The sequence below is a fragment of the Ruditapes philippinarum genome, unplaced genomic scaffold (assembly GCF_026571515.1).
Source record: "Ruditapes philippinarum isolate M1 unplaced genomic scaffold, ASM2657151v2 ctg6454_1_1_1_1, whole genome shotgun sequence".
Classification (NCBI taxonomy): Eukaryota; Metazoa; Mollusca; class Bivalvia; order Venerida; family Veneridae; genus Ruditapes; species Ruditapes philippinarum.
The window spans coordinates 3,136-31,131 of record NW_026863186.1 but is presented as its reverse complement, the minus strand read 5'-3'; the positions used below and the strand labels follow the sequence as shown (position 1 = coordinate 31,131).

Sequence of the window (27,996 nt, the reverse complement as noted above, 5' to 3'; positions counted from 1 at the left end):
GCCTACAACAACAGTTTGTGGTATATCACCAATCAGCCTCTATTTATCTATTATCATAATCGGGCGGTTTGTCTGCGGTTTGTAGTTTTTTTTTAGTATAAATCATTCTAGTTTTTAAGCCACTGAATCAGCAAAATATTCAACGAACCCAAAATGTTTACTCCCGACCTACACAAAATTTTATTTTACTTAACTAAATTTTATTGTATTGAACTTGTCTCATCTTCATGATAACCACTAAAATATACAGTAATATCATGGAAAATCGGCATTTTCGTAGCTCTCCGTGTTGATCGCAAATTTTCGGCCATTTCCGCCAATCTTCGGAACAGAACCGATATGGTATTTCGCTAACAAACAAATAATAACAAATAATATATTGATTGTTGAGGTAGTTTATTTCATTTCATCGTGTACAAGCCCATTGAAAACATATGTCAGACATATTTTTCAATAATAATTTTACCGAAACTGCCAATATTCCTTTGGATGTCAAATTAATATATTCGTTACTCAGTATATAATATATATCATTTACAACATAAAAGGTATTTTTACAACATAAATGTAAAATTATACAATAAAAACGGCTTTTATGTCACATTTTTTTTTTAATTTTGGAACACACGCCATATATTTTTACTTTTTAGTTGTTGTTGCTCTCTTTCTAATTGTTTGTTTTGTCACACCGAAACTATAAGGACCGCTTGAGGTATGTCTTTAACTGTTGTTTTGATGATTTTTTCAGAAAAAAAAAGAAACAAAGAGAAAGAAACAAAGAAAGAGAAAGAAAGAAAGAAAGAAAGAGAAAGAAAAAAAAAGAAAGAAAAAATCCGAAAGTGTCTGAATAAGCTTACGTTTGAAAAAGTCGCAACTTCTCGGACTTTTCCGTCAAACTTCGGATAAGGACCATGAGCAGATTGGATGCTACGCTGGGATATGTTGAGTAAGTTAATTTCATAACATTGTGTAAAAGTCGACTTAAATTAAATAAATTTGTAGATGTAAAAGTTAAGAACTACAATTTATACTCCTATTTATTATGCTTTTTGAAACCGAAAAACAAATTGTAAACCTGTTGATATTTATAATTGTTTATAATTGTAAGTCAGTCTGTATCTTAAAAGGAGGGAGCCACAGTTTTTTTTTTGTCGTGACGGGACTGGAAATATAATTTTTGAGATTTGTACTCCATTTAATCTTATTCCGAACCAAAAACTTATTTGCAAAATTTCAGATCAACCGCTCGCAACAAATGATAAAAATAGAACAAGTTGAAGCTGACAGTAAAGTGCTTCCAATAAGCAATACTCCTGATGAAGATGATGATGCAGTATTATCAAAGGTAATTAGTTTATACTAGTTTATTTATACTAGTTTATTTAAGTTCATTTGTGTTTGAAGCTATAAGCTTATTGAAACACTCTGGAATCTGTGCCTGAGACCAACCAGTACTAGGTAATGAGTGTAATGTTTCCTGCTAGCTTGCTCCTTAGATTACTACTCCCACGTGTTAATCACTCGGCCATGTCGCCTCTCAAGGGTAATTGAATCCCCTCTGTCCAAAAATTTGAAAGTTCTTGTAATAAAACATATAACTACAACGTCAATAAATGGGAAATATTGCTAAAAGCTAGAAAAGTTGAGAAAAATTAGAAAGATTGAATCGAAAAAAGACCGAGAAAGAGGCAAAGGAAGCTAAAAAGGCACGAAACATTGAAGAAGAACTTAAAACGATTGAAAATTTGTTAGAAAAAAAGAAGGCAAAAGAATGAAAGATCAAGGCAAAGCTGACACTTCTTAAGAAATATAAGCGTAAAATTAAAATTAAACAATTTCAGATACAAAAACATCAATCTCACTCTGACAACGATGACACCGACTATTCACTAAATACCTTTGTGATGATAGAGATGCTGATGAAGAGTATATATTAAGGTCAATGGGCATTAAATGCTACAAATTCGATTGTATTAAAATGTAAAGAGGAGTGGATAGGCTGTCAAAGATGCTTGCTATTCTTCTATCGAGTTTGCACAGACTTGTAGTGATATGACAGAGGAAGATGTGGAGGAATAGTTATCCATTTGAGTGTTTGTTGTATATATACTTATTGTTTATAAATAGCAAATATATAATAGACAATGATAAGCTAGACGATTTTGCTATTATATATTACAGACTTAGTATAATGTACATTAAATTTTGGCAAAAGTCTTGAAGCAGAAACATTAATAATCAAATGCATTAGTAATTCAACGTCATGAATTTGCATGTGTTATAAACCGTGTATGTAATATCATTATCGTATAAAGTAATTGTAAATAGGTAATATTGTCATGCATTTACAAGTTTATTTATCTTTCGGATACTGTTTTAGCGCTGTTTTATCATATAGTATTTAGAAATAGCCGAAGCCATCCACAATCTAATTTTGTATGACTTCGGACTAACAGCAGCCTCTACACTGATGACATAAACACATGTCATTGTTGTAACATTATGTTAAAATTAACCATGTAATCTGATACCATTCATAAATCTTACTATGCCATCGTTACATAAAAATTAAAAAATGAGCTGACAGCCATGTTTTTTGCACTATACTTTCTATTTAATTTAGAATACATGTAATTAAAATTAACACTTACACAATATTGTAAAGGGTGCATCAGACTGGAAATGCACCCTCTTTAAACAAAGATATACATCATTATGTTTTACAATAAAAAAAACTCATGCAAGGAAAGAGGTCTAAAAATTTGACAGAAAGAGTATGAAGACTTCTGCCCTATAAAAATTGAAACATAATATCTTCAAAACTGATTTCAAAAAGATAAAAACGGGCATATATATTACCCATCTGACAGAGATCTGTTTTTCTTTCTTTTTTACACACAAAAACAACAGAAAACAAACATTATAATACAAAAGGTAATATAGAAATATGTACGATATTTGTATACAAAAGTAAATAACAAAAATAAAAGTGAAACATTGTCCTAGTTATTCTTTTATTTCTGGAAACACTTCGCAAAATAATTTTGTCAATGAAACGAGGCCCGTGCATACAATGCATGTTTTTGTTAAAAGGCCCTTTATTTTAGGCGTTATATCCCCTCTACAAGGACGAACATGATTTCTGTTATTTTGTGATTATTTTACCGTGGTAAAAAAATTTAATGTTAGAAAATTAGAATGATTTTCTATTTCAATTTTCATTTTATTGTTCACCGTTTTATAAAGCAACGAGCAGTTTATGATCATTCTACTAACATAAACTCTGTACCAGTATTATGCATCTAGTTTTTTTTTTGAAAGTTTTTTTTTTTTTAATTTTATTAATTTGCATTAAAGTTATTTGAATCAAGAAATTGTGCTTTTATTAGTCAATTATGACACATTTATGAGCCAGCGACAGGTTAATAAATGTTTTTTTTCCATTTTCTTTATCATATTAATAGCCATATAAAATGATAAAATATAAAATCATATCATGAAAATAGCCAGTTTATTATATTCAAGAGACAACAAAAAAAATCTGTCTTTCTTATGTTGGATGATCAGAGCTTCATCAGCTATCTTCGCAATGATTGTTCAGTTTGTATAAGATTATATTGCCATCTGCAACAAAATGGATGAAAACAAGATATGCTGAATACTATATTTATCCCATTATTATTGATACTGAAATACAAAGCTAAATATTAAAAGGAACCAATTTAGAATAAAAAAGGAATTTAGGTTACATGGAAGTATTTAAAAGTTAATTAAAAAGTGTAATGGAAATATGAAATATTCATTTTCTAATTATCTGCCTTTGTTAAATAACCATATTAAATAACTATGTAGGTTGTTATGGAATATAGAACACATAAGAGAGGAATATAGATTGCCAATAAATTAGACTGAACGATTTTCAAAGCTTCAATGGACAACGCATTCAAATATTCTATACACAAAGGACTTAATATACGTGCGTCTGTTTCTATTGATATGTTAAAAAAACAAACAAAAAACGCAAACACACAACCGCTCCCCCCACACGCAAACAAACGATTCAGATACAGTTCCAGAACATATTATCCTTCTTGCTTCATTACTCTAAGGTTTCTTTAGTTGATAAAAGCTGGTGTGGTATATTACCCATATGAAGAAGAACCCCACCCCCCCAAAAAAACAAAAAACAACAAACAAAAAAAAAACAAAAACAACAAAAGATCAAATAAAAATACCTGAATATATGTGACAGGGCACTTATTAATAATCATTCTGTGGAAGTTTGGTTCAAAATCTATACGAAATGTTAAAGGAGTAGAGCATAAAAGGATATTTCCCGATTTATTAATGTTGCTCCATAATAAGGTCAAAATATGATCAAATCACAAAATTCCGACAAAATGCACCATGGCACTTCGTGACAGTACTTCAATGAAAGTTTGGTTTTGATAAACAATGTGTTATAATACTGTAAACGCTTTTTCTTCTTCTTCTATTCTGTTATAAGCATTGTGTAGTGTAGCCACGTTACCTTTTCTTAAAGTTGCCACAACTGACATATAAAACATGCGTTTTGTTGTTGCTGTTTTTATTGTCGTTTTCTAATGTGGTGGGTGTGTGTGTGCGCGCGCGCGCGCGCGCGTGTGTGTGTGTGTTTTGTTCTTGTTGTTGTGTATTAGAGTACTGTATACGTATAAGACCGCGTTTCTACATAAGGGATCTCTGTTTATAGGTTCATCTCAAGTACTTTTGGTAAAATAGCAGTGGATCAAACTTGCGATCACTCGATTGAAAAAATTAACATTACATTATAAAACTTTGACACCACTTTCTGTGACAAATGTTCGATATTTGCTTCAATCTTCTTGAAATAATTTTTAAAGATAAATGATATATCCACGTATCTTTCAGCACTATCCAATCATTCGTATTGAAATGTAAAATTTACAAAATCAGAAATAACACTGCAGCAGACGACATCGATTAACTATCTTCGATCGATCGTCAGGATGTGAAATATGTAATTAGGACAATAAAAGTAAAGAGCAGAAAAAATAGTCCGCAATAAAAGTTTACATTAAAGACTTTTACAAACGGTTTAATTTTATTATTATGCTAAAATTACTTTGAACTTATCTTAAAACTTGGATGAATCACATTTAAATCACAAATCGATTGATCAAGCTTCATTTAGATTATTGAACGTGTCTATCGAACTTTATAGCTATTTTGTTATGATAGATGGGAAAAAATGTTTGCTTTAAATTGAATTACATTAGATTAAATATTAATTAGAATAAGTAACAATAACGTTTGAATTTTTTAACAATTTTTTGTTTAAGTTTGACTCAAAAACACAATTTATTATTTTTTATTTTTTATAGCACCGTTTGATATAACGAGGATATTTGTTTGTTTGTGGTAAGATGAAATTTAATTTCATCAAGTGAGCTTTAAAAACTGAATTCTCACGAGTGGCGTAGCCACGAGCCAGAATACTGTTTTTGAAGTTCACTAGATGAAATTTATAAATAACATCTTACACAACAAAAAAAAACAAACACATTTTCTTTTAATTTTAAGCTTAAAAACAAGTTTAAATGAAATTTTATCAATAGTAACTTGAATATTGAAATCTGTTTCCCCACTGGTAGCCTCAATTTCAGACGAATTTCTCATAATTTCTCATTAATACAAGATGTCTTGAGCTAATAAAAAAATCAACGTTAAATGGTGATGATATTATTTATTTTAAACAAAAATTTTGATTTGAATGACCACTTGTTTTAATCATTAAAACAAAATGTTCAAAAAAAATGAAAAAGTAATTAACACAATGCCAAACTTAATTCTGTTATGTACACTAATATAGCGGAAGGAGATATTAGTCTATCTTAATCAAACTTCTTAACAGAAATGCCTTATTTTATGACAAAAAGCTAAGGTATTGTCATAACCAACTTGGTGGCGTTGCTGAAGTTTTCGTTTATCATCAATTAACTTCAATACTAAGACAGCTATGACATTGAAACTTTACCTTATTTGAGTTCAAACTGTCACACACATATTCAGGTCAAAGTTCAAGGTCACTGGTAACATGTAAAGGTTCATGTTCAAAGCGATTCCCTTCGAAATTGCATGGTGTACATACCACTTTATCACAAGGACAGATAATCCGAATAGTATATTTTGCAAAAGTTACGCCCCTGTTTCAGGTTATATTCTTTTCTATTTGAGTTTTTTTTTCATGCTTTCCAGCAATGATCCGCGTACACCTCTTGTTATAATAGTTACTTATACACTTGTTTTTACTTTGATATCACATTTGAGAGATTTTTCTAGACAAGTAATGGATAGCAGAAATCTTTGTAATTCGCCTAAATCTGCATGACTGAGGTCTGCAATTTCACACCTAATATAATTTTGCAAAATTGTGTATGAAGCTAATTTACCTCAATGGATAATATACATGTAAACCATACACTTCCTAAGAAATATGGATGTAACTAGGAAATAAAATACCTTTTTTTTTATATAATATACACTTGTTATTTTAATAAATACTTCATAAACAAAACAGATTCATGAACATGTAGTTAAACTTTATCAATACTGTCTTAATTAATGTTTTACTGTTGAACTGCACTATAGATACATGTTGTTTTTTCTCTCAAAAGCACAAAGTTTGGCTTTTTTTAAAATTAATATATAGTTTTACAAGTATTATGATAGGTAGAAAAAAATCAATTAGAGCGTATATCATCCGCAAATAACACCATGCATACATAAAATTATTTGAGATCATAATCTGATAAACAACTGACGTCCATGTTTTGCATCCACCGTTTAATACATGTAAATGACACTAGTAAATGTTGATTATTGATAAAAGTATGTTATTTACATATACCCGGGGTTTAATTTTTGTAATTCTCAGTGATAAATATAACTGAACACATTCTTCTTGGCAATTCTTCTCTTCGCAAACATCAATGTTAACATACCGAGCACACATATGGACAGCGACACATATTGTAAATACTGGAATATAAAATTATCGTATAATAAATCATTTGATAATTTCTAATATCAAATTTGAGCACAATACAATATTTTTAATATCAGTTTCTTAAATAAAGATCGATATTATTGTAAATGTGCAGTTAATTAAATGTCTATTGAGCAATAAAATCACAGTTTGGGATATATTATTTCTTAATTATAATCACAAAAAGACCTACGTTGTGATGGGTGATAATGGACTTTCCTATTTTCTTGTCTTCTTTTACGTTAGTATTTAAACGCCAAGACCGTGTAGTATCTTCTTGAACCGAACGTTGAGCCCTGTTCTCTAAAGGCCTGTCTTTGTGTCGCAAACAATAATCGGGCCCTGATATTTGTCCTGTTGGTAGTCCACGACTGAAAACAGTTACATGATTGATACTTCATACTAAAGAGATTAGTATTGCTAATAGTAATAATTGTACATGTTAATTTACCTCTCACTGTAAGTAAGTAAGTAAGTAACGACTTTATTTTATGAGGCTAACACATTCAGTTTCCCGATATTCCATGCGGGTAACTGAAACATTTTACACCTTATATGACATAACATACATATTATATACATGATATTATTATTTTATGCAACAATAAAGCACATTTATTTTCAGTATTTCATGAAGAAAATAAGAACACGCAACGCAAGTAAAGATTTCATCTTTTTAGTATGAACAGCCTGTCTTTGTTGCACAGACCTGGTGTCTGGTTAAACCACTGTCGGTGTTTATGGTTTGGCTTGAATAGAACACTCATAATAAAGAAACCTAACATTTGTCTTACAAAATCATGCGACATCTTTGTTCTTGTAAACGTGACGCGGCACTATTTTCGTCCGTCGTTTCCCTCGGACTCCATAAACGCTCTGCAGGCAGACACGAACGTGGCCTAAAATGTTTCCATACATGTATATTAGATACTAAACTAGTGAAAAAATACAAGACCTTTGTATGTATATCATTGTAAGGAAGTAATGTTTAAAGTAAGTAATAAATTTTCTTCATTAAGAAATAAATGAGTGATCAGTGCTTGTTGGCGTGATTGGCACACATATGGTACGGCTGTTACGCCGTTATATGTCGCAAAGACGCTGAATGACTTACTTGCCGCTCAATGTCGCGCTATTGCCATTAATTAAAAGTCGTAACCACCGCTAAATGTCTCAAAATATGTTGCCGTTTAATATCCCTATGATGACGTTAAATGTCGCACAATTTTCCTTTACAGTTTAAATGTCATAACACTAATATTAAATATCGTAATATCACATGTTATGTTAAACAACTGGAATTATGTAAATATAAACGTTATGCAAGTCATCTGGGGAATAGCTGTCTATCAGATAGGAAAGGATTTTCTGCGATATACAAAATAATTGGTTAAAATTGAAGTCATCTTAGTCGGTATTATACATCGACGACCATATTTTATGCCAAAGAGTCCCTTGGTGATAAAACACATATGTATACGACTTTTCATTTGCAACCCAAATGCCGCAGATTCGAGCTACGACATTAACTTGAGATGGATCTAACACACCGATAAGTTTATTCTAGAAATATTCAATTAATCAGAGTTTTTATATTTTGTGTCGGCCTTTCAATTTATAAACTCATGTTTGCCTACGAGGTAATATACTATATGTATTATTATTTTGCCACAATCAGATTGTAGTTTTACAAATTTCATTGATACAATCATCACTTAATGTCACGTATGCAAAATATCAACCCATTGTGTCTTTACAGAAGTCCATATTGACACCCCTTTGAGGCCCTCATGGAAGATTGGGTAACCAAATGTGTAGCCTCAACTTACTTACTTACGTACGTACGTACGTACGTACTTTCTAATAAAAGGGTTTCAAAAGCCAAAGTATAGAATAAAAACCTTATTTAAACTATGAAACATCTAATTGAGGTTTAATATAATAATTATAATAAGAATTTTATTTTTCCTAATAAGCTTTTAAAACTAAAAAGGACATACAAAATCGTAATTACTTTTTAGACATAAAAACGCCACAATAACACAGCAAGGCCATGCACATAGCGATTTTCCAGCTTTACTGGTGGAGGGAGACCTCTGGTGCCCCATTCGTGCACGAACGGGATTCTGAGTAGAACCACGACGTTCCGTATGGTAGCTCGATAGCTTCCTAACACGAAAAAGCCTAAATCCCTGGCGGGATTCGAATCCACGGCGGTGAAGGGCAAACAGACACTAGTCCACTTTATAAATTTGCAAAAGTACGCAAAGCTATATACTTTACAGACGAGAATTATATGCACCTAACATATAGCGAAGAATCATGTGTGATAACAAACCATGAAAAATAATATGTGGATGTTGATGATAAAATGGTTTAGAACAAATATTAGTAATTCATCATATAAATGTCATATTAAATCATGTAGAACTAGATAAACATTTTTTTTGCTCAAGAAATTTTTATCCAAATGATACGTTTCTATTATTGTTTTCAATATTTGAAATATTTCTTGAAAATGTGCCTATTGTAGACTAATCCACTTTAATAAGCAGTTTTCAACTCGAGTCGGCAGGTGGATTAGGACATTCTCTTGTGTCCCAAAGTTACTTTATATATACAAACATTTACTCAAAGTTGTAATTAAATACCACTATCTAACTTAATTTTATCATGGATATACATCTTGCGACATTAAACGTCAAGGGGAAATCGGGCGACATTAAACGTTACCATTATTGCGACATAAAATTTTAACGGGAGAAGATTCTGAAACATAAAGCGATAGTTGCGACATTTAGAGGTAGTTGCGACATTAAGCGGCAATAATGCGACATTTAGCGACAAGTGCGACATTTTTTCACATTTTCACAACCTTATAAATCAATTTACATTAAACTAATAGTTAAACTTTCACCAAATAAAAGACATTTAAATGTTCTAGAATATAATTACAATACGTGAAATAAGCAGTATAATGTATTTTATACACACCCATAAAATATCTTATTGCTTTTTTTTGGGTCTCATCGATTTTGTAGTAACATTTAAAATCCCATATAGAAAGAATAATATGTTAGGTAGAACACTTAAATGATACATTTTAGTAAATGGTTTAAAGCTAACGTCTCTTTAATTAGGAAATAGATATAAGCCATGTCACGACAAAACCAACATAATGGGTTTGTGACCAGCATGGATCCAGACCAGCCTGCGCATCGACGCAGTCTGATCAGGATCCATGCTGTTCGCTTACAAATCCTATAACAAGTAGAGAAACTGATAACGAACAGCATGGATCCTGATCAGACTGCGCAAACCTATTATGTTGGTTTTGTCGTGACGCGGCTCATATCAATTTTGAGTGCATTGTTGTAGTTTAATTCATGGTTAAAATGCCTAGGAATATATTTACGAAAAAGCCCATACGTATTTCACGCGAGGAAGTAAAAAAATGTACTGACCATAAGGTAGTCATTACGGAATCAGAGGAGACAAATTCTGTCCACATACAAACCTCTCCTCCCAGTACCTTGTCCTTCTCTTCCTCTATCAAAATAACAAAATACTAGAACAGACTTTTGATTGAAACAAAGCTGAGTTTAAATATATGCAGACTTAAAAAAACAGTAAGAAGTAGTATAATTATTTTTATTACGATGTATGCTCTTTAAATTCATTTTCTAAAAATCATAGAACGTGGTTAAAGATTTTAAAGATTTTTTTTCTACGCTCAAACTCAGATATCAAGGATTTTTATTGATAAAAAAAAACAAGTAAGGATGTATATTGACCAATGAGACTGACATCAAGCCTTAAGCAAATTCTATTTCCCAAACCACAAACCAAGGATTCTTAAACTCGAACCACAAAATTCTACATCACCACCAACAAAATGAATGTCCTGAAACCAGATAGTCTATGTCCCTAACAACAGATACGAATGTATATGAGCCGCGTCATGACAAAACCAACATAGTGGGTTTGCGACCAGCATGGATCCAGACCAGCCTGCGCATCCGCGCAGTCTGATCAGGATCCATACTGTTCGCTACCAGTTTCTCTACTTGTTATACGGTTTGTATGCGAACAGCATGGATCCTGATCAGACTGCGCGGATGCGCAGGCTGGTCTGGATCCATGCTGGTCGTAAACCCATTATGTTGGTTTTGTAATGACTCGGCTCAATTATATTTACCTGTAGTGTAAGGGGACGGATCACAGCTATACATATCAAACCAGTGAAAATCTTTATGTTTGTCCAAATACCAGCACTTTGAGAATATCACACGATAACCGTGATTATTCACAGACTTCACATCTCCTGTCCATATTTGCAATACTGAATTTGGCGGCACCTAGATTAATATATAGCTACAATAAGAACTTGATAACACATGTATTAGTACTAGTACGAAGAAGTATTTTAAGTAAATCTTGATTATTGTCATATAATTAAAAAAGGTCAATTATAAAAATTCACTCTTGCAACAAGCGTGCGATGTATAATAAGCGATTCTAATTTATTTTTTAGCTCGACTATTCGAAGAATAATGAGAGCTATCATAGTCTCGCGGGCGTCGGTGTCGGCGTTGTAACACCGCAAAACGTCCGTACCGCAAAACGTTCGCGTGTGGACGTTTTGCGTCGCATATCGTACACATGTGGACGTTTTGCGGTGCATATCGTACTTGGTACGTTTTGCGGCGAGAGTGTGTATTTGCGCCGCATATCGTCCACAATTTCTGTAGTAAAATATATTCACGAATACTTCAAGGACATTTATTCATCTTGAATTATTTTTCTACTAGAGGTATTGCATTGAAATTGAATAAATGTAGATTACGACTTAATTTTAGACAGTGCTTCTTTGATCAACGTACTATCACCAGACGAAAATGTTGCAGCAGCTTCAATATTTTTGGACAGACACTGGAATGAAGTTATGGGGTTTCCAAGACTCGGTTGCTTAATCCTTAGGCCATGCTAAGAAGGCAGTGATGATATGGCAACAGATATAACAAGTAAAATATATTTACTAAACTGCGTCCGCTTTGCCGCTCTATATTTCTTTCTTTCTTATACATGAAAATCTTTTCCATCAACGCCGTTTATCTTTTTTAAAGATATTTCTTGTTACTTGCTGTATTAACATATTGTCACGTGGTATGGTCTCCCTGGTTATGCTAAATTACGATGAGGAAGGTTTTCGGCGTGATAGAATCGTTAAAGGGTTAGATATAGAGGATATTTGTTTAGTTCAGTGTAAGATCGGAATATATTTCACCGAGTGAGCACCAAAAGGTATATTTCACGAGTGGCGCAGCAACGAGTGAAATATGAACTTTTGGTGTTCACGAGGTGAAATATATTTCGATCTTACATTAAACTAAACAAATTTTCTTTTTATTATATGCAAAGAAACGTTTAAAAAGACATTTTGACTTAGTACTGAATGAAAAGGGCGCCAAATAATAATATAACGTGACGTCATTTACGACGTCACGTCATTAAGTTGGTTTCCAGTACTGTGAACGCTTGTATTTCACTGAAACAACGTACTGGGCTCAAATATTCAAAACAGTGAAATTATCAAATCGATAATTTCACTGTTTCAAACAGTGAAATTACCAGTTTTTAACTCACTGATATATTTCTATAAACCACCGAAAAGCATGTAATAAACCGTTATATACGGTTCTGTGGGTTGAGTCCCGTTATGGTTTCCTACAGAACCGCGTGTCAGTAACTAACCCTGTAACTTTTAAAATATTTTCTCAAAGATGAGATTTTTGAACATCATCAATATGTGGAAAAAAATGACGATAGTGCTTATTTCTGCTTGACGCGGGTCAAATATTTTGAACTACAAATCTAGTAAATGCAAGTTTGAAATTGTCATAAAATATAACTTTGAAAAATGATTTAATCTATAGGTTAGTCGGAAAGTCCGTTCCTTTACTAAAACCGTATTATTTTATCGCCTAAAGAACAAAACATTTCGCCTATAAGTTACATAGATAATATGTAATAGAGTATATTAATACAAATATTCTTCCGCGTAAGAAATGATGAAAAAGAAGTTCAATGTGTTCCATTGATAAAAAATAAAGCATATTTTAAAATATCGTAATGTAAGCGTTTTGTTTGAATGCCATAATGTAATTTTATAATTGAACAATGTAATTTTATAATTGAACAAAGCAAAAAGGTCATGGCCTTATATCGCCCACCTGCCTATAAAGGCTCCACATGACAAGGGTAGATAACATTGAATATTACAAATAAAAAGCAAGTACATTTCATGTACTTGGTCAGAATCTGGGTAACTGATATCAGTACTCAATTCTACGCCTGAAATGGTCATCAATATCCAAATATCTGTAAATGACAAAGATATGGTAATTTAAGCGAAATTCAATAGTGACCTTGAGGTCAAGGTCATTTCAAGGTCAATATTATAGTTGAACTATTCAAGATGATTTACTAAACTGCGTCCGCTTTGCCGCTCTATATTTCTTTCTTTCTTATACATGAAAATCTTTTCCATCAACGCCGTTTATCTTTTTTTAAAGATATTTCTTGTTACTTGCTGTATTAACATATTGTCACGTGGTATGGTCTCCCTGGTTATGCTAAATTACGATGAGGAAGGTTTTCGGCGTGATAGAATCGTTAAAGGGTTAGATATAGAGGATATTTGTTTAGTTCAGTGTAAGATCGGAATATATTTCACGAGTGAGCACCAAAAGGTATATTTCACGAGTGGCGCAGCAACGAGTGAAATATGAACTTTTGGTGTTCACGAGGTGAAATATATTTCGATCTTACATTAAACTAAACAAATTTTCTTTTTATTATATGCAAAGAAACGTTTAAAAAGACATTTTGACTTAGTACTGAATGAAAAGGGCGCCAATTAATAATACAACGTGACGTCATTTACGACGTCACGTCATTAAGTTGGTTTCCAGTACTGTGAACGCTTGTATGTTACTGAAACAACGTACTGGGCTCAAATATTAAAAACAGTGAAATTATCAAATCGATAATTTCACTGTTTCAACCAGTGAAATTACATGTTTTTAACTCACTGGTATATTTCTTTTAACCACCGACAAGCATGTAATAAACCGTTATATACGGTTCTGTGGTTGAGTCCCGTTATGGTTTCCTACAGAACGCGTGTCAGTAACTAACCCTGTAACTTTTAAAATATTTTCTCAAAGATGAGATTTTTTGAAACATCATCAATATGTGGAAAAAATGACGATAGTGCTTATTTCTGCTTGACGCAGGTCAAATATTTTGAACTACAAATTCTAGTAAATGCAAGTTTGAAATTGTCATAAAATATAACTTTGAAAAATGATTTAATCTATAGGTTAGTCGGAAAGTCCGTTCTTTACTAAAACCGTATTATTTTATCGCCTAAAGAACAAAAAATTTCGCCTATAAGTTACATAGATAATATGTAATAGAGTATATTAATACAAATATTCTTCCGCGTAAGAAATGATGAAAAAGAAGTTCAATGTGTTCCATTGATAAAAAATAAAGCATATTTTAAAATATCGTAATGTAAGCGTTTTGTTTTGAATGCCATAATGTAATTTTATAATTGAACAATTTAATTTTATAATTGAACAAAGCAAAAAGGTCATGGTGGCCTTATATCGCCCACCTGCCTATAAAGGCTCCACATGACAAGGGTAGATAACATTGAATATTACAAATAAAAAAGCAAGTACATTTCATGTACTTGGTCAGAATCTGGGTAACTGATATCAGTACTCAATTCTACGCCTGAAATGGTCATCAATATCCAAATATCTGTAAATGACAAAGATATGGTAATTTAAGCGAAATTCAATAGTGACCTTGAGGTCAAGGTCATTTCAAGGTCAATATTATAGTTGAACTATTCAAGATGTCCGTCCTGTCATAAATGTATGAATGACATCTGATCATTGATAAGAAAGAAATGGCAGTTTTATCACAATTCAATAATTTGACTTTAAAATAAGTCTTTTTTTTATTATTCAAAGACAAAATACTCTTGACATATTCAGTCGTTTTAGCTCATAAATGAACTTGATCGAGACCTTATTGTTATACATATTCTGTATCAAATACTTTAAGAATGGAGAAGAAACGAAAGCGCTAACAAGGTGATATATAGTGCGTTTTATGTTGTTGTTTTTTTTGATAGATTTAGCCTATATTCTAACTTTGTTGAGATTTTTATGGTCATAGATATTCTGTTGAATATTGTCAAGATTAAAGAAGAAATGAAAGCGTTGGAGTGGTAACAATGTGATTGTAATTCAAGGACAGATAACTCTTGACATATTGCTTAGGGTATGTGGAGTGGTAACAAGCTAAATTTGGACGGACAGACAGACAGACAGACAGGCGCATACTCAGGTGAGCTGAAATTAACACACAAAAACACCTGATAATAACTGGTCAAAATTAGCTAAAATTATATAAACTTTAAAATATGGACGTTATGCGGCAGGACCATGCATTTTTGCCGCAAAATGTACGTCAGAAAAATGTGGACGATATGCGCCGCAAAACGTCCATATACGTACGTTTTGCGGTACGGACGTTTTGCGGTGTTACACGGCGTAAATACATGTCCATTTACACATGGCTTTTAAACTTTGCATACATTTTACAATCATATCCAAACCCATACACAGGAGGAGGTAGCTCCATAAAGCATTTTGACAGAATTATGACCCTTCTTCAACTTAGAATTTACGTTAAGTTTGCGTACCACCTCAAATATTTTCAAATTCCATTGACATCTGACTTTGTATACTTGCAGAGCGTCTCTTCTATTTCAATATAGTTTCCTTTTAATGTATGTGCTTTTGCAAAAAAAAATACAATTAAATGTGCGCTCGAATCCCAAGCAGGATTCGGGTCCTGCCGGCCCTGTTGGCAAGGAAAGACAATGTCTCGCCATTTCAGTGCAGAAACGGATGAACTGCTATTAAATTTAATAGAAGTTAACCCGTTACTGCAATAAGGTGGCAAACTGTTAATTTTTTACGATATTTTTCATTTGAAGAAAGTACGTTAGTACTTGGACGGGTTTATGACTAATATTATATATTTTTAATTAATTATGACACTTTACTTGATTGTTGTTAAGGATAATGTCTTCCCACAGAATAAATGTCTTTTCCTGCTTCTTTTCTTTCGCTGTAGCATGTAGAGTTGGTATCAATCTAGGCAAAAAAAATGAAATGAAGTTCTTCAAATATAAACAAAGGATCAATGCTGTTCGCTTACAAACCCTATAACAAGTAGAGAAACTGATAGCGAACAGATTGGATCCTGATCAGACTGCGCGGATGCGCAGGCTGGTCTGGATCCATGCTGGTCGCAAACGCACTATGTTGGTTTTGTCGTGACACGGCTCATATTAGTAACTGCTAAAACTGTATGCTTATTTCAACTAGCATAATTTAGGCTCAAAGACCAGCTTTGTGAGTTCGAACCAGTTGAGAGTGGTTTGGTGGGACAGGAGGGGAGAGGGGCATAGGGTTGGCGGGTAGCATAATTTCAGTAACAATTACGTTCAATTCAGCGTTTAATCAAGATAAAGGTTTTAAAAAAGTGATCAAAATTTAACGTGAAGTGAAAGTGTGGTTATACAAACTTGATATCTTTGTTTACATATATGAATAGTGAATTTAAATACCGCTCAAAATAGTAGCCCAATGTTCGGCCGATGAACTTGTTATGTGACGTTTCTACATGTATTCCGGCGTATTTTTGCATGTACGACTTGATACCAGGGTTTGTACCCCTACAAAAAAAATAAGTTGCAGACAAATCAGTGATTGATATTAAAATGTTTATATTCGTCAGAATTGTAAATAAGAGATGAAGTAAGTTGTATCTTCTATTAAAAAACGTCATTAATGCATAATATAACTTCAAGTTTACGGTATTTAACAATATACCTTTTGCATAAATTCCATTCAATAATCTACATGCATTTATGATGTTCGTGATGATGATAATGATAATGATGATGATGATGATGATGATGATGATCTTTAATAGATAATGGCATTAAAATGTTAGACATTTATAAGCAATGTTATGTCATGATAATATTTCACAAATAAGTAAGTACACAGGCAAACAAAGGTTCACCACTCACATTTATTCACCAGAAAACGATGTAATTGTTTTTTTTTTTTTTTTTTTCTTTATAACAATGGTACATTACCAACATAGGGTTGTGACCTCATCTGCACCTAAATGCACGAATTCTTCGGGGAAAATGTCGAATATCTCACTAAATAGCTTCCCCATGAATTCGTAAGTTTTATTTTGAGCCGGATTGATTGGTCCTAGTGGCCCTAAGTCGTCGTTCCCTTGATAACAATTGCTTACTATTTCCGGATATGCGAACCAAGCAAACGAATGTCCTACAGTGATATAGCATATAAAACATATAAAAATACTCTCAAGTTATAAGATATATGTAAGATGTCACTATATATGTATGTGTAGATAATTGAAAAGATTGGTGATATATTATGCCACACATTGTACAGAAATAAGCACGTGTCCAAAAATGAAGCTGTCTTTGGTTTTGTTTGTTTGTATGTTGTTAGTTTTTTTTACATTTTTATTATATAACATTATGGTGTGCTATTTCCTTCTTTTTTATTACTGCAGCCAGGGGTAAAAGCTCTAAACAAGTAAAAGTTTTCTTAAAGTTTATAGAATATTACCAGGATAGTCACCTTATGTTTGATTATTATCATTAGTATTTTCTTAAAATAAAGTATTTTATTATAAACTTAAAAAATGAAATCTTGAGAAATATTGATGAATAAAATGCTTATTTCCGCATTTTCACTGTAAAAATTTATTTTTCACTGCCAATTCCGTATTTTAACTGGTGTCTTACCGGACAAATTTATCTAAATTCAGCAAAACACAAAACTTTAAGGGGAAGCTTTCAAAGTGTAATGTCAGAAAAAAAGAAAATTGTATACAATAAACAGAAAATTCAAGTTTTTTTTCCCTATAAATACACGATTTATTTTCCTGTTGTTGTATGAAAATCATCATATTTCACTCGTGGCTACTGCCACTCGTGAAATATCTATTTTCATACCACTCCATGAAAATAAATCTTGTATTTATACGATAAAAACTTAACTATTCTCTATTTTTTCTCCTTTCTCATAAGTATTGGACAGCTTGGTCTTAAAAAAGCACTTTAAAACTGTTCGTTCAATTAAATAGCCATCTGTCTTCGTTAATGAGTAAAAACAATTTATCTAAAACCATCTGTTAAAAAATATCAGAACATACAAATAAATTATTAAAGTGCAAGAAGCTATATCTAATGAAATTTTTTTTCTATAAAAAATCTAAAAACAGTGAATTTAAGTTGTTTTCATAATCTTGTGGTCTTCTCTTGAAAGATTTATTTAATATACATGAATATTCAACACAAACGGACTAAAATTTTCCGGAATAAAATATTCTACTGCTAATTAGATATTTTCACACATGCTCCATATGTTTCCAATGAAATATACTTTTCTTTTAGGTACATGTATTCTTTAATGATTTTAAAGGAATGTAAACATTTTTTTTTCAATCCACAGACAGCAAATATATAGAGGATATTGAATGAGTGTAGGTTTAATACTAAATTTATTGAACGAGTTGAATAAAATCATATTATGCGAGCCTCTGGCGAGCATAATATTTTTTTATTCAACGAGTTTTAAAGGAATGTAAACATTTTTTTTTTCAATCCACAGACAGCAAATATATAGTTTTATACAAGGCATTTTGTCTCAGTGAAACATCTAGAGTATTACTGTCTTATGAAATAATAATTTTATTTATAACAAACTTTATTAACAAATATTTTGATTAACCAACAAAAATTGAACATTTTTCTATGTTTATTTTACCTGGTGTATCAAATTCCGGTATAATTCTTATTCCGCGATATCTGGCGTACTCTACTATATCTCTGATATCAGACAGTGTATAAACCAGGGTAGGATGAAAAGCAGCCTTAAAATAATATATAAAAAAAATGAAAATGAAAAAGAATTTATAGACACATTACAACTATAATTTAAATATCTGATAACATTTTTGACATCAGAAATACATTTGGTTTAACGTGAAAACCATGTTATTATATGATAATATACTTCTAGTTTTAAAAACCTCAGAATTAGATATAAACAAGGATGCATAAATCATCCTAATGCATTTGACCTAATGATGAAAAAAAGTTTAATTAGAACGATCAGTGATCAAATGTGTGGTCTGTATTGAGGGGTGATTGGACACTTTGTTCCCTAAGTTGCGGCTACTTTGTAGCTTGTTGCAGCTTCTGTGTAGCAAAAGAACAAAAACAGGCCAAAACGGTTAACGCATAAGAGAAGGAGTCCGGACAAACTTTAAAAATAAAAATCATTCCAGGGCCATAACTCAGCAAAAAGATGCATTAACCCGTTAAAATGCGCAAGTACATGAGGTACCGATCAATCCTGTAATGTTTCTTCCAAGTTGCATAAGTATATAGCATAAGAGAAGTATTTCGGACGAAACCAAAACTTAAAAAAATATTTAAAGGATCATAACTCTGACGAAAAACATTGTACCAGAAAATGCTGATGAAATGCACAGCATAACATTAGAACTGATCATTCCTGTGAAGTTTGGATGAAATTACACCAGTGAATTTTGAGGTGTAGTCCGGACAAGTTTTGTGACAGACAGACAAACAGACGGACAAACGATAAAGAGGTGATCTATGTAAGTATTTTTTCATTGACACTACTTTTTAGCAGACGACACATGGACGCTGCATCTTGTCTTGCAAGAAAGTATCGATAAATAAAGAAGAACCTTTTCACTGAGTTTAGGAAATACTTCACTCTTGTACGGGAACGAGTTATCATCAACAATATGCCAGTGTAAAACATTGAGTTTGTTATATGCCATTCCATCCTTTAACAAGACAAAAAAAGATTAGTATCTGACCTGAAATAATTATAATAGTATGCAAGACATTTTAAGACAGAATTAAGATCTAAGTGTGAACATTGAAGTGTTATATAATACGGAACGTTTGTAACGTCGCTTTTCATTGGATAATCGTGACGTTTATTTTAGCCATAGGCTGTGAAGAAATTGTTTATTTTTTTAACGAACGTTTGCTGTATTATTAATATCATAAAATTTTTTGACAAGTTATATGACCTTATGGAAACGGTTCTAGTTATTTACATATGCAAAAAGCCGTTTTCATATCGGGTCATATATAGCCTGTCAAAATTGTTATAACTTATTATATCAACTTTTTACCGAAACAGTCGTACACAGACGGATTCTAAAGACGTTAAAATGTGTGTGTATATGTTGTGTAATTTCAAAGTATTTTGGCTATTGATGAATAAGGAATATTACAAACGTACCTAAGTATCTGGTCTAATATGATTCAGTCTAGATTTATATATTTTTTCATTTACACTGTGTGTAAATTAAGAGGAAAACAAAATCAATAATACAAATAAATTACCAGGACTTGTTTTATTGTATCTTTATAAATATAATGTCTAGCTGTATCAATCATGACACCTCTGTGAGGGAATCTAGGCGAGTCTGTTATCTCCGTTACCTTCGCATACACCTGCAAATATTGTAATGATTTCTGACTGATAGAGCCTAAGTCTACTAATGCCATTTTGGCTTAGTTCGCAAAAAGGTAAGACCTTAGAAGCTGTATTTATGGAAGGCGCCAAAGCAGTCAGCTTCACTTATGGAAAGTGCTTTATAGTGAATTCTTAATTCAGTATTGATTGCAAAAAGGAACTGCGTATTTAACTTATTTATTTATTTACTTATTTATGTATTTATTCATTTATTTATTTTTACATAAGATCTGATGTCAGTGATGTATTGTGTAAGATCTGAGTCAAAATGGCCTCAGCACATAAAAAAGTTATCTGTTTAAACAGTAATCCCTAGTTTGTCATTTTAAATCAAATTTGTTACAAAATAATGTTGGTCTCAGCGGTGTTTATCGGCTATTTAACAACGGCGAAATGATTGTTATTACTTTTTTTAGAGAAAACTAGTTTCATAACTAGTTTCTTTATTTCAAAAATTTTAAATATATTATTCCTATCATATGGGGCAAAGAAGGGTGTAGAGCAAAGTGAGCTTTACTTTTGGGCAATTTCAAATATAGGTAACGATGACCAAGATAATCAAAAATACATATGTACAAGTCCTGTAATTCATACCTTACAACAAACACACAGAAACAACAGTTATATACGTACCACGTACATATAACGTTAAGAAAATTAAATATAAATCGTCACATACTTCCTCGGTGTCTTGTTTCCGGAACAATAACTGGCTAAAAGTCTCAAGACCTCGAAGAGCTCCCCATACTTCTTGTGCAGAAAGCTTGACCACATCTCGACGGACGTCAAGGTTGTCTGCGCGTTAAAATAGGGAATATATTCTGTAGTATAGCTTTACTTTCTGACTTGATGAAGCGTAAAAAAACCACAGTATAGGCCCATTATTTACAACAATTAACTTGAAGGGTTCAAAATGGAGGACTAAACAAGTTTCGAAAAATCAGGGCAAACTACAGACTGTATATTTTACACAACCGTTCTTTTATACTATATTAAATTTAGAAAGATTTTTATTCTTATTAAATGTTTTTTTTACAGACACTGACATTCATTAACTTTAAGTGGAAAGAATATAGATTTAAAGTGACTTAACTATCACAGTTTAGATACTTAAATGGACTTGTCCAACATTTAGTTTAGACATAACCGTTTGTTATTTCTAGGAATTGATGGGGCGAAATTTCGGCGAAAAGAAATATTGATATTATGGCGGTTGTCGACTTTCCATTATAATTGTGACCTACTTACATGATTCGTTCATATTTATATGTGGGTAACCACAATGGTCATTTATCACAGTAACTTCTAGGTCTGGCATCATTCTAACACTCTTATATTTCTGTTCTATGTAGCTTTTACGGTCGTTGAAAGTTTCCTCGTTAAAATTAAATGGGAAGTTGTAATGCTCCTCAGTAATATATTCGTCTATTATATTCCTGTATCGTTTAACTGCTTCCATTAAAATATCACATGATTTCCCCCTGAGCACCGAGATTTTAAAAGTAGATTTCTGTAATTGTAAGAGTTCCATCCCGTTCTGTTTGAAATGCTTAGGTAAAGGCCAAGGCTCTCCAACTGAAGAAAATGGCGCCATGGCAAATCCAGGTTTGAATGGGTAACGCTCATTGATATTAAGATCAAAGTATTTATTGCGTGTTACAACAACCTTTGGTTTGAAGTGATTGACACAATCTGAGTAAGAATAAAAGCAAAACTGAATGATTAAAACGCTAAGTAAAAATATTTTTCAAGAATAATACATGCATTGAATCAGCAAATAGGCCTTGGAAAAAGTTGACTGAGTTAAAAAAATGACTGTTTTAGATAAATAATTCATAGATAAAATCAGATATAAATGAAAACTTCAATATCATAAAATAATGAAGTGCCAAACTTCAGTTATATAAAGACGCGGAGTGCTAGTAATTGTACCGGAAGTATTCTTTTTAGAACATCGACAAGTCTTGTAATAATCTAACGAGGGCTAAATTATAAATTATACATGTATATCATGCAATGAGAGAAATTTATTGTATTTCACGAACAGAACTCTAGATTACATTGATTCGCATTCATTGTCATACGTTTGTTTATATTTACCTGATTCGGGTATTTTTACAACCATGATGGAAAGTTCCAAGAGAAAGAACTGAACAGGTATATACCAAGTGCACATGCTCTGAAAGATATGATGTTAATGTTGTTCAGTCTGTAACAATAGATCGTTTACTAGTTTTATATCAACATAAGCGCCGCGTCACGACAAAACCAACATAATGTGTTTGCGACCAGAATGGATCCATTCGCGCAGTCTGATCAGGACTCATGCTGTTCGCTTACAGACCCTATAACAAGTAAAAAAAACTGAAAGCGAACAGCATGGATCCTGATCAGACTGCGCGGATGCGCAGGCTGGTCTGGATCCATGCTGGTCGCAAACACATTATGTTGGTTTTGTCGTGACGCGGCTCATATATAAAATGAAACTCTTGTGACACATTTTTGTCTTATCTTAAGCACATTTGTGTATAAAGAATAGCCCTTAAAATCTAAATTAGATGAAATATACCAACGGGTATATATTTTTTTTTTTTTGAAGCCCAAGAGGTAACTCCGTTTATTGTCCCCGTAATAGGTAAAATAGGGTCGGGGATCTATCCACTATTTTACCTTACATTTTATTATAATGTTACAAAAAACATATTACGGGCATTTATATCATACATTTTTTTATAATACATACAATACACAGAAGATAAATGTTCTCTTGGGATTCAGAGTATTTCATTTCCACCAAAACTGGATATAATATACACAGACTGTAATATATAAGTGGTTAATTCAAAAAAGGTTCTATCTATTTGCTATCATATCAACTAATGAGTACATAGATTTTTTAACTTTTGTATAACTAACTATTGAAGATGCTAGCTTTAAACTGCAGACAAGGCCTTGTAAAGATGGTATTATCTCCCTCCTCTTGCACAAGAATATATATCTTTTTAATTCTAGACAAAAAATATTAAATTGACATTGATCACCTTTTTGATACCCTAAAATAAATGTTTTACAATCAACCTTCCAATCAACATTATGACATTTTAGCAATTGTTGCACATCTGAGATAAAAGTTTTTATAACCGAACAATTCCAGAATAAATGAGATAATGTCTCTTTTTCTTCTTTGCAGAAAGTGCATTTATCAGATTGTGTCAATTTCATTTTAGACATTAAATAGTTTGTTCCTAGAATTCTATGGGTGATTCTAGTTTGAAGCCATTGAAGGTAACTATCATTAGTTTCAGTGTGAACCCATTCAAACAGGTATTTCCACTCAGTATCGTCAATGTTAAAATAAGCATTCCATTTTGATATGTATACATGTAGGTATTTGACAATTATCAATAAATACATTATATATGGTAGAGGTTCCACTTCTACATAAAAGTATATGTTTTATATAAAAGGGAATAGACGGCAATAATACATTGGTATTAGAATATTCTATTTTTAGAGACTTTATGTACTTTCTAATAGCACTTTTCAAACCCTCATAAACTAAAAAATTCATATTTGTACCAATTTTTGTTTCTAAATTTTCTTTACTCACAAAATTTCCATTTTTTTGCATAATATCTTTGATAAAAAACACTCCATTTTCATACATTGATTTAACATACACAGGCTTTCTATCTATCAAAATATTATTATTGTAAAACAATGGACAGTTAACAAACTGGTCTATATCTGTTATTTTCACAATATCTATATAGTCAATAAATGCTAACAAAACATCTTTCCAAAAGTAATTGTACATTGATTTAGATTCAATTTCTACATAACACTTTCCACAGTTAAAAACTTTGTCATAATTAAAAATGTTACTAATAAATGTGAAACATTTTTTACCACTTCCAGTGAGAAGTCTTCTAAACCATGTTAATTTCAAACTTTTCATATTCGCAAATACATCAATCATTTTTAAACCACCTTCCCTGTAGTTTTTTATTAAAACACTAGATTTAATTTTTGATGGGCCACCCCAAACAAATTCATAAAACATTTTGTTAATATCTTTGAGTATTTGTGTACTTGGGTTTGGAAGAGACATAAACAACTGTGTTAGAAGTGGTAATATAATTGACTTAACAACTGTAATTCTACCAATAGGAGTTAACTCCCTCCTATTCCAATACTTTATGCAATTTTCTATTTTCTTAAATTTTTCCGTGAAATTAATATCTACCATTTTTTCTAAATCTACATGAAAATTTATACCGAGCAATTTAAAAGCTCTGCCACCCCAGTTTAGTTTCCACTTTGTTTTAATAGATCTAGTACTATTTTTGTTTAAGCCTATCCATATAACATGTGTTTTTTCAAAATTTACCTTAAGTCCAGAATATTTAGAAAATGTATAGAGGGTATCTAAGGTGTTATTCAAAGAAGCTTCTGAACCATCTAATAAAAGAGAAGTGTCATCAGCGAACTGAGATACTTTATATTCCACATCATTTATATTGATTCCTTTAATATCTTTAGAGTTTCTTATCTTAATTGCTAGTATTTCAGCACACAAAATAAAGATATACGGACTTATGGGGTCTCCTTGACGACAGCCTCTCCCTATTTCGAAGAAGTCAGAGAGAAATCCATTTAACTGTACAGCTGTCTTTACATTTTTCATAAATAAAGATATCCATTGTTTAAACATTGGACCAAAATTGAAGAAAGAGAGTGTGTTTTTTATGAAATTAAAAGACAAGGTATCAAAAGCTTTTTCAGAATCTATCATCAATAGCATTCCAGGAATCTTATGTTTTTCTGTGTAGTTCATGACATCATATAATAAACGTATGTTCTCACCAATAAATCTACCTTTTATAAAACCAGTTTGATCAGAAGAAATTAATGAGTCTAAAACTGTTTTTAACCTATTGGCTATTGATTCTGACGCTAATTTATAAACAACATTTAAAAGGGTAATTGGTCGCCAGTTTTTTAAAAATTGTCTAGGCTTGTTATCTTTTGGAATGCAAGTAATAATTCCTTGCTTCTGAGTCACTGACAATTCTTCATTTCTAAATCCATAATTTATTGCTCTCAAAACAAAATAACCAATTTTTGACCAGAAAACTTTATAAAAATCAGCTGTAAAACCGTCTGAGTCTGGACTTTTGTCATTTTTCATATTTTTTAAAGTGTTTGACAGTTCAGAGAAAGATAGGAGTCCTTCTAGACTATTTGATTGTTCTCTTGATAATTTGTATATATCATTTGTATTGTCAAGAAAATCATTAATATTTTTCCCCCAATAACATCAGCATTACTATATAAATTGCTGTAAAATTTTTCAGTCTCATTTAATATTGATTTTTGGTCATAGATAAAAGACCCATCTATATTTTGTAGGTATGGAATTATTTTACTAGCATAATTATATTTTTCTAAATTACAAAAAAATTTACTTGGTTTTTCCCCCTCATCTATCCATTGTGCTCTCGATCTTATCATATGACCCCTTATTTTCTCAGTTCTTATACTTTCCAGTTTTGAATGTAAATCAGATAAAGTTTTCTTATTTTCTTCATTTATATTTGTCTCTATGTCTTGAATTTTGGAGAGGAGACTGTTTTCTTCAGAATTTCTTTTTTTGGTTTTGTAACTAGAAAAAGAGATGGTTTTGCCTCTAATTTCCATTAACAGGGTTTCTAAAAAAAGTTGATCATCAATACTAAATTGTAAATCTTCATTATTGAGATTTTTCAAACAGTCAATATTATATACTGGCAACAAATATTGCAATATTACATCATCTATCTTATCATTAATACAATTTAAATATTCTAGGTCACATAATAAAGAATTATTAAATTTCCATAAACCTTTCCAATGTACAATATTTTGTAAATCAATTCTAAGAATTATAATAGAATGGTCAGATCTATAGCTTACATCTATATCACAACCTCTAACATGTGGTAATAAATCTTCAGTAATAAGGAAAAAATCCAATCTGGCTTGCTGAATTGGATTTGTGCGTCTCCATGTAAACTTATGGCAATTACCATTTAATTCTCGAAATGGATCAAAGAGACGTTTTTGATCAATGTAATTCAACAATACAGATCTAGAATTTTTGTTATTATTTATCGATTTATAGTTATCATAATCTAATTCTATATCTTGTACTAGATTAAAATCACCACACCAAATAAATGTATTATTATTTGTATCATCTATTAAGCGAAAAATATTTTCATAAAACTTTGGCTGGTCTGTATTTGGACCGTAGACATTAATTAATGTAAATTGTTTTGAGTTTACTGATAAATCTAAAACAATATAATTTCCATTTTCATCAACAAAGGATTGATGAACTTTAAGGTCTAAATTTCGTTTAAATAAAATACCAACTCCTCGAGCATTTGATTTATAAAAGCTAAAAAAACATTCAGCATTCCACTGATTGTATAAATGTTTCTTCATATTTTCTGTAAAATGCAAATCTTGTAAACAAAATATATCTGCTTTGCGATCTTTTAAAAAGTTAAACACATCTGACCTCTTTTTCGTATCATTAAGGCCTCTACAGTTATAAGAAAATATCTTTATTTCACCCATTGTCTAAAACAACAATCACAGTTTTCCTTAAAAAATCATGTACATTAAAAAAAAGTTCATATATGAGATATTTTTCCATAACTACGTTATAACATTTAGAATATCCAGATATCAAAAAACAGTTTAAGTGTGGTAATGAAATAAGTATGCGTAAACAGTGTGTTGCCAAGAATAAACAACACAGTGAAATTTATAATAAATAAACTAAAAAATACCATCAAATATAATTAAACAAAACTTAAAATAAATACAATATGGATTGAAATCATTATTGCTAAGTACAAATTAATTTGGTATATTGATAATATACTTAAAAATAACTGCATGCTTAATATACCAATATGTAGCAATGTATTATAACATTGTCACAGAATCAATGTATTAATTTTCTTTTTTCCAAGAACATGGTGTCCTCAAGCATTTATCTTAATTACATCAAAAAATGCTTAAATTTTTTACAAACAATTGATATTAACATATGTACTTGCAGGGTAAGACATATGGTACCCAAAAATTAAATACAAGTTCATTAAACCCACATATAGATAAAATTAAAACAAAAAGTCAACATATAAAAATGTCATGATTTACACACAC

General features: G+C 31.4%; 1 protein-coding gene across 1 annotated transcript; it reads right to left on the bottom strand.

Moving 5' to 3' along the window:
* Positions 1 to 6,831: 6,831 nt before the first annotated feature.
* On the bottom strand, positions 6,832 to 22,981 carry LOC132721412 (beta-hexosaminidase subunit beta-like). Its single transcript, XM_060705717.1, has 14 exons — positions 22,876 to 22,981; positions 22,024 to 22,467; positions 21,455 to 21,570; positions 20,643 to 20,753; positions 19,970 to 20,071; positions 19,018 to 19,123; positions 17,304 to 17,505; positions 16,767 to 16,874; positions 16,200 to 16,290; positions 11,247 to 11,406; positions 10,513 to 10,597; positions 7,843 to 7,947; positions 7,242 to 7,419; positions 6,832 to 7,041 (listed from the first exon to the last, which is right to left on the bottom strand). Exons 1-14 carry the CDS (start codon positions 22,949 to 22,951, stop codon positions 6,934 to 6,936), a joined length of 1,992 nt encoding a protein of 663 aa, XP_060561700.1. The 5' UTR covers positions 22,952 to 22,981; the 3' UTR covers positions 6,832 to 6,933.
* Between the last annotated feature and the right edge of the window lie 5,015 nt (positions 22,982 to 27,996).

What these genes read in the sequence shown, in the direction of transcription:
- LOC132721412 (XM_060705717.1), bottom strand. Translation starts at nt 22,951, where the DNA reads ATGTGCACTTGGTATATACCTGTTCAGTTCTTTCTCTTGGAACTTTCC. An exon ending in GGAAACAAGACACCGAGGAA is followed by an intron (nt 20,754 to 21,454) that starts GTATGTGACGAT and finishes CAATATTTGCAG; the next exon opens with GTGTATGCGAAGGTAACGGA. An exon ending in TCCGTCCCCTTACACTACAG is followed by an intron (nt 10,598 to 11,246) that starts GTAAATATAATT and finishes TTATTTTGATAG; the next exon opens with AGGAAGAGAAGGACAAGGTA.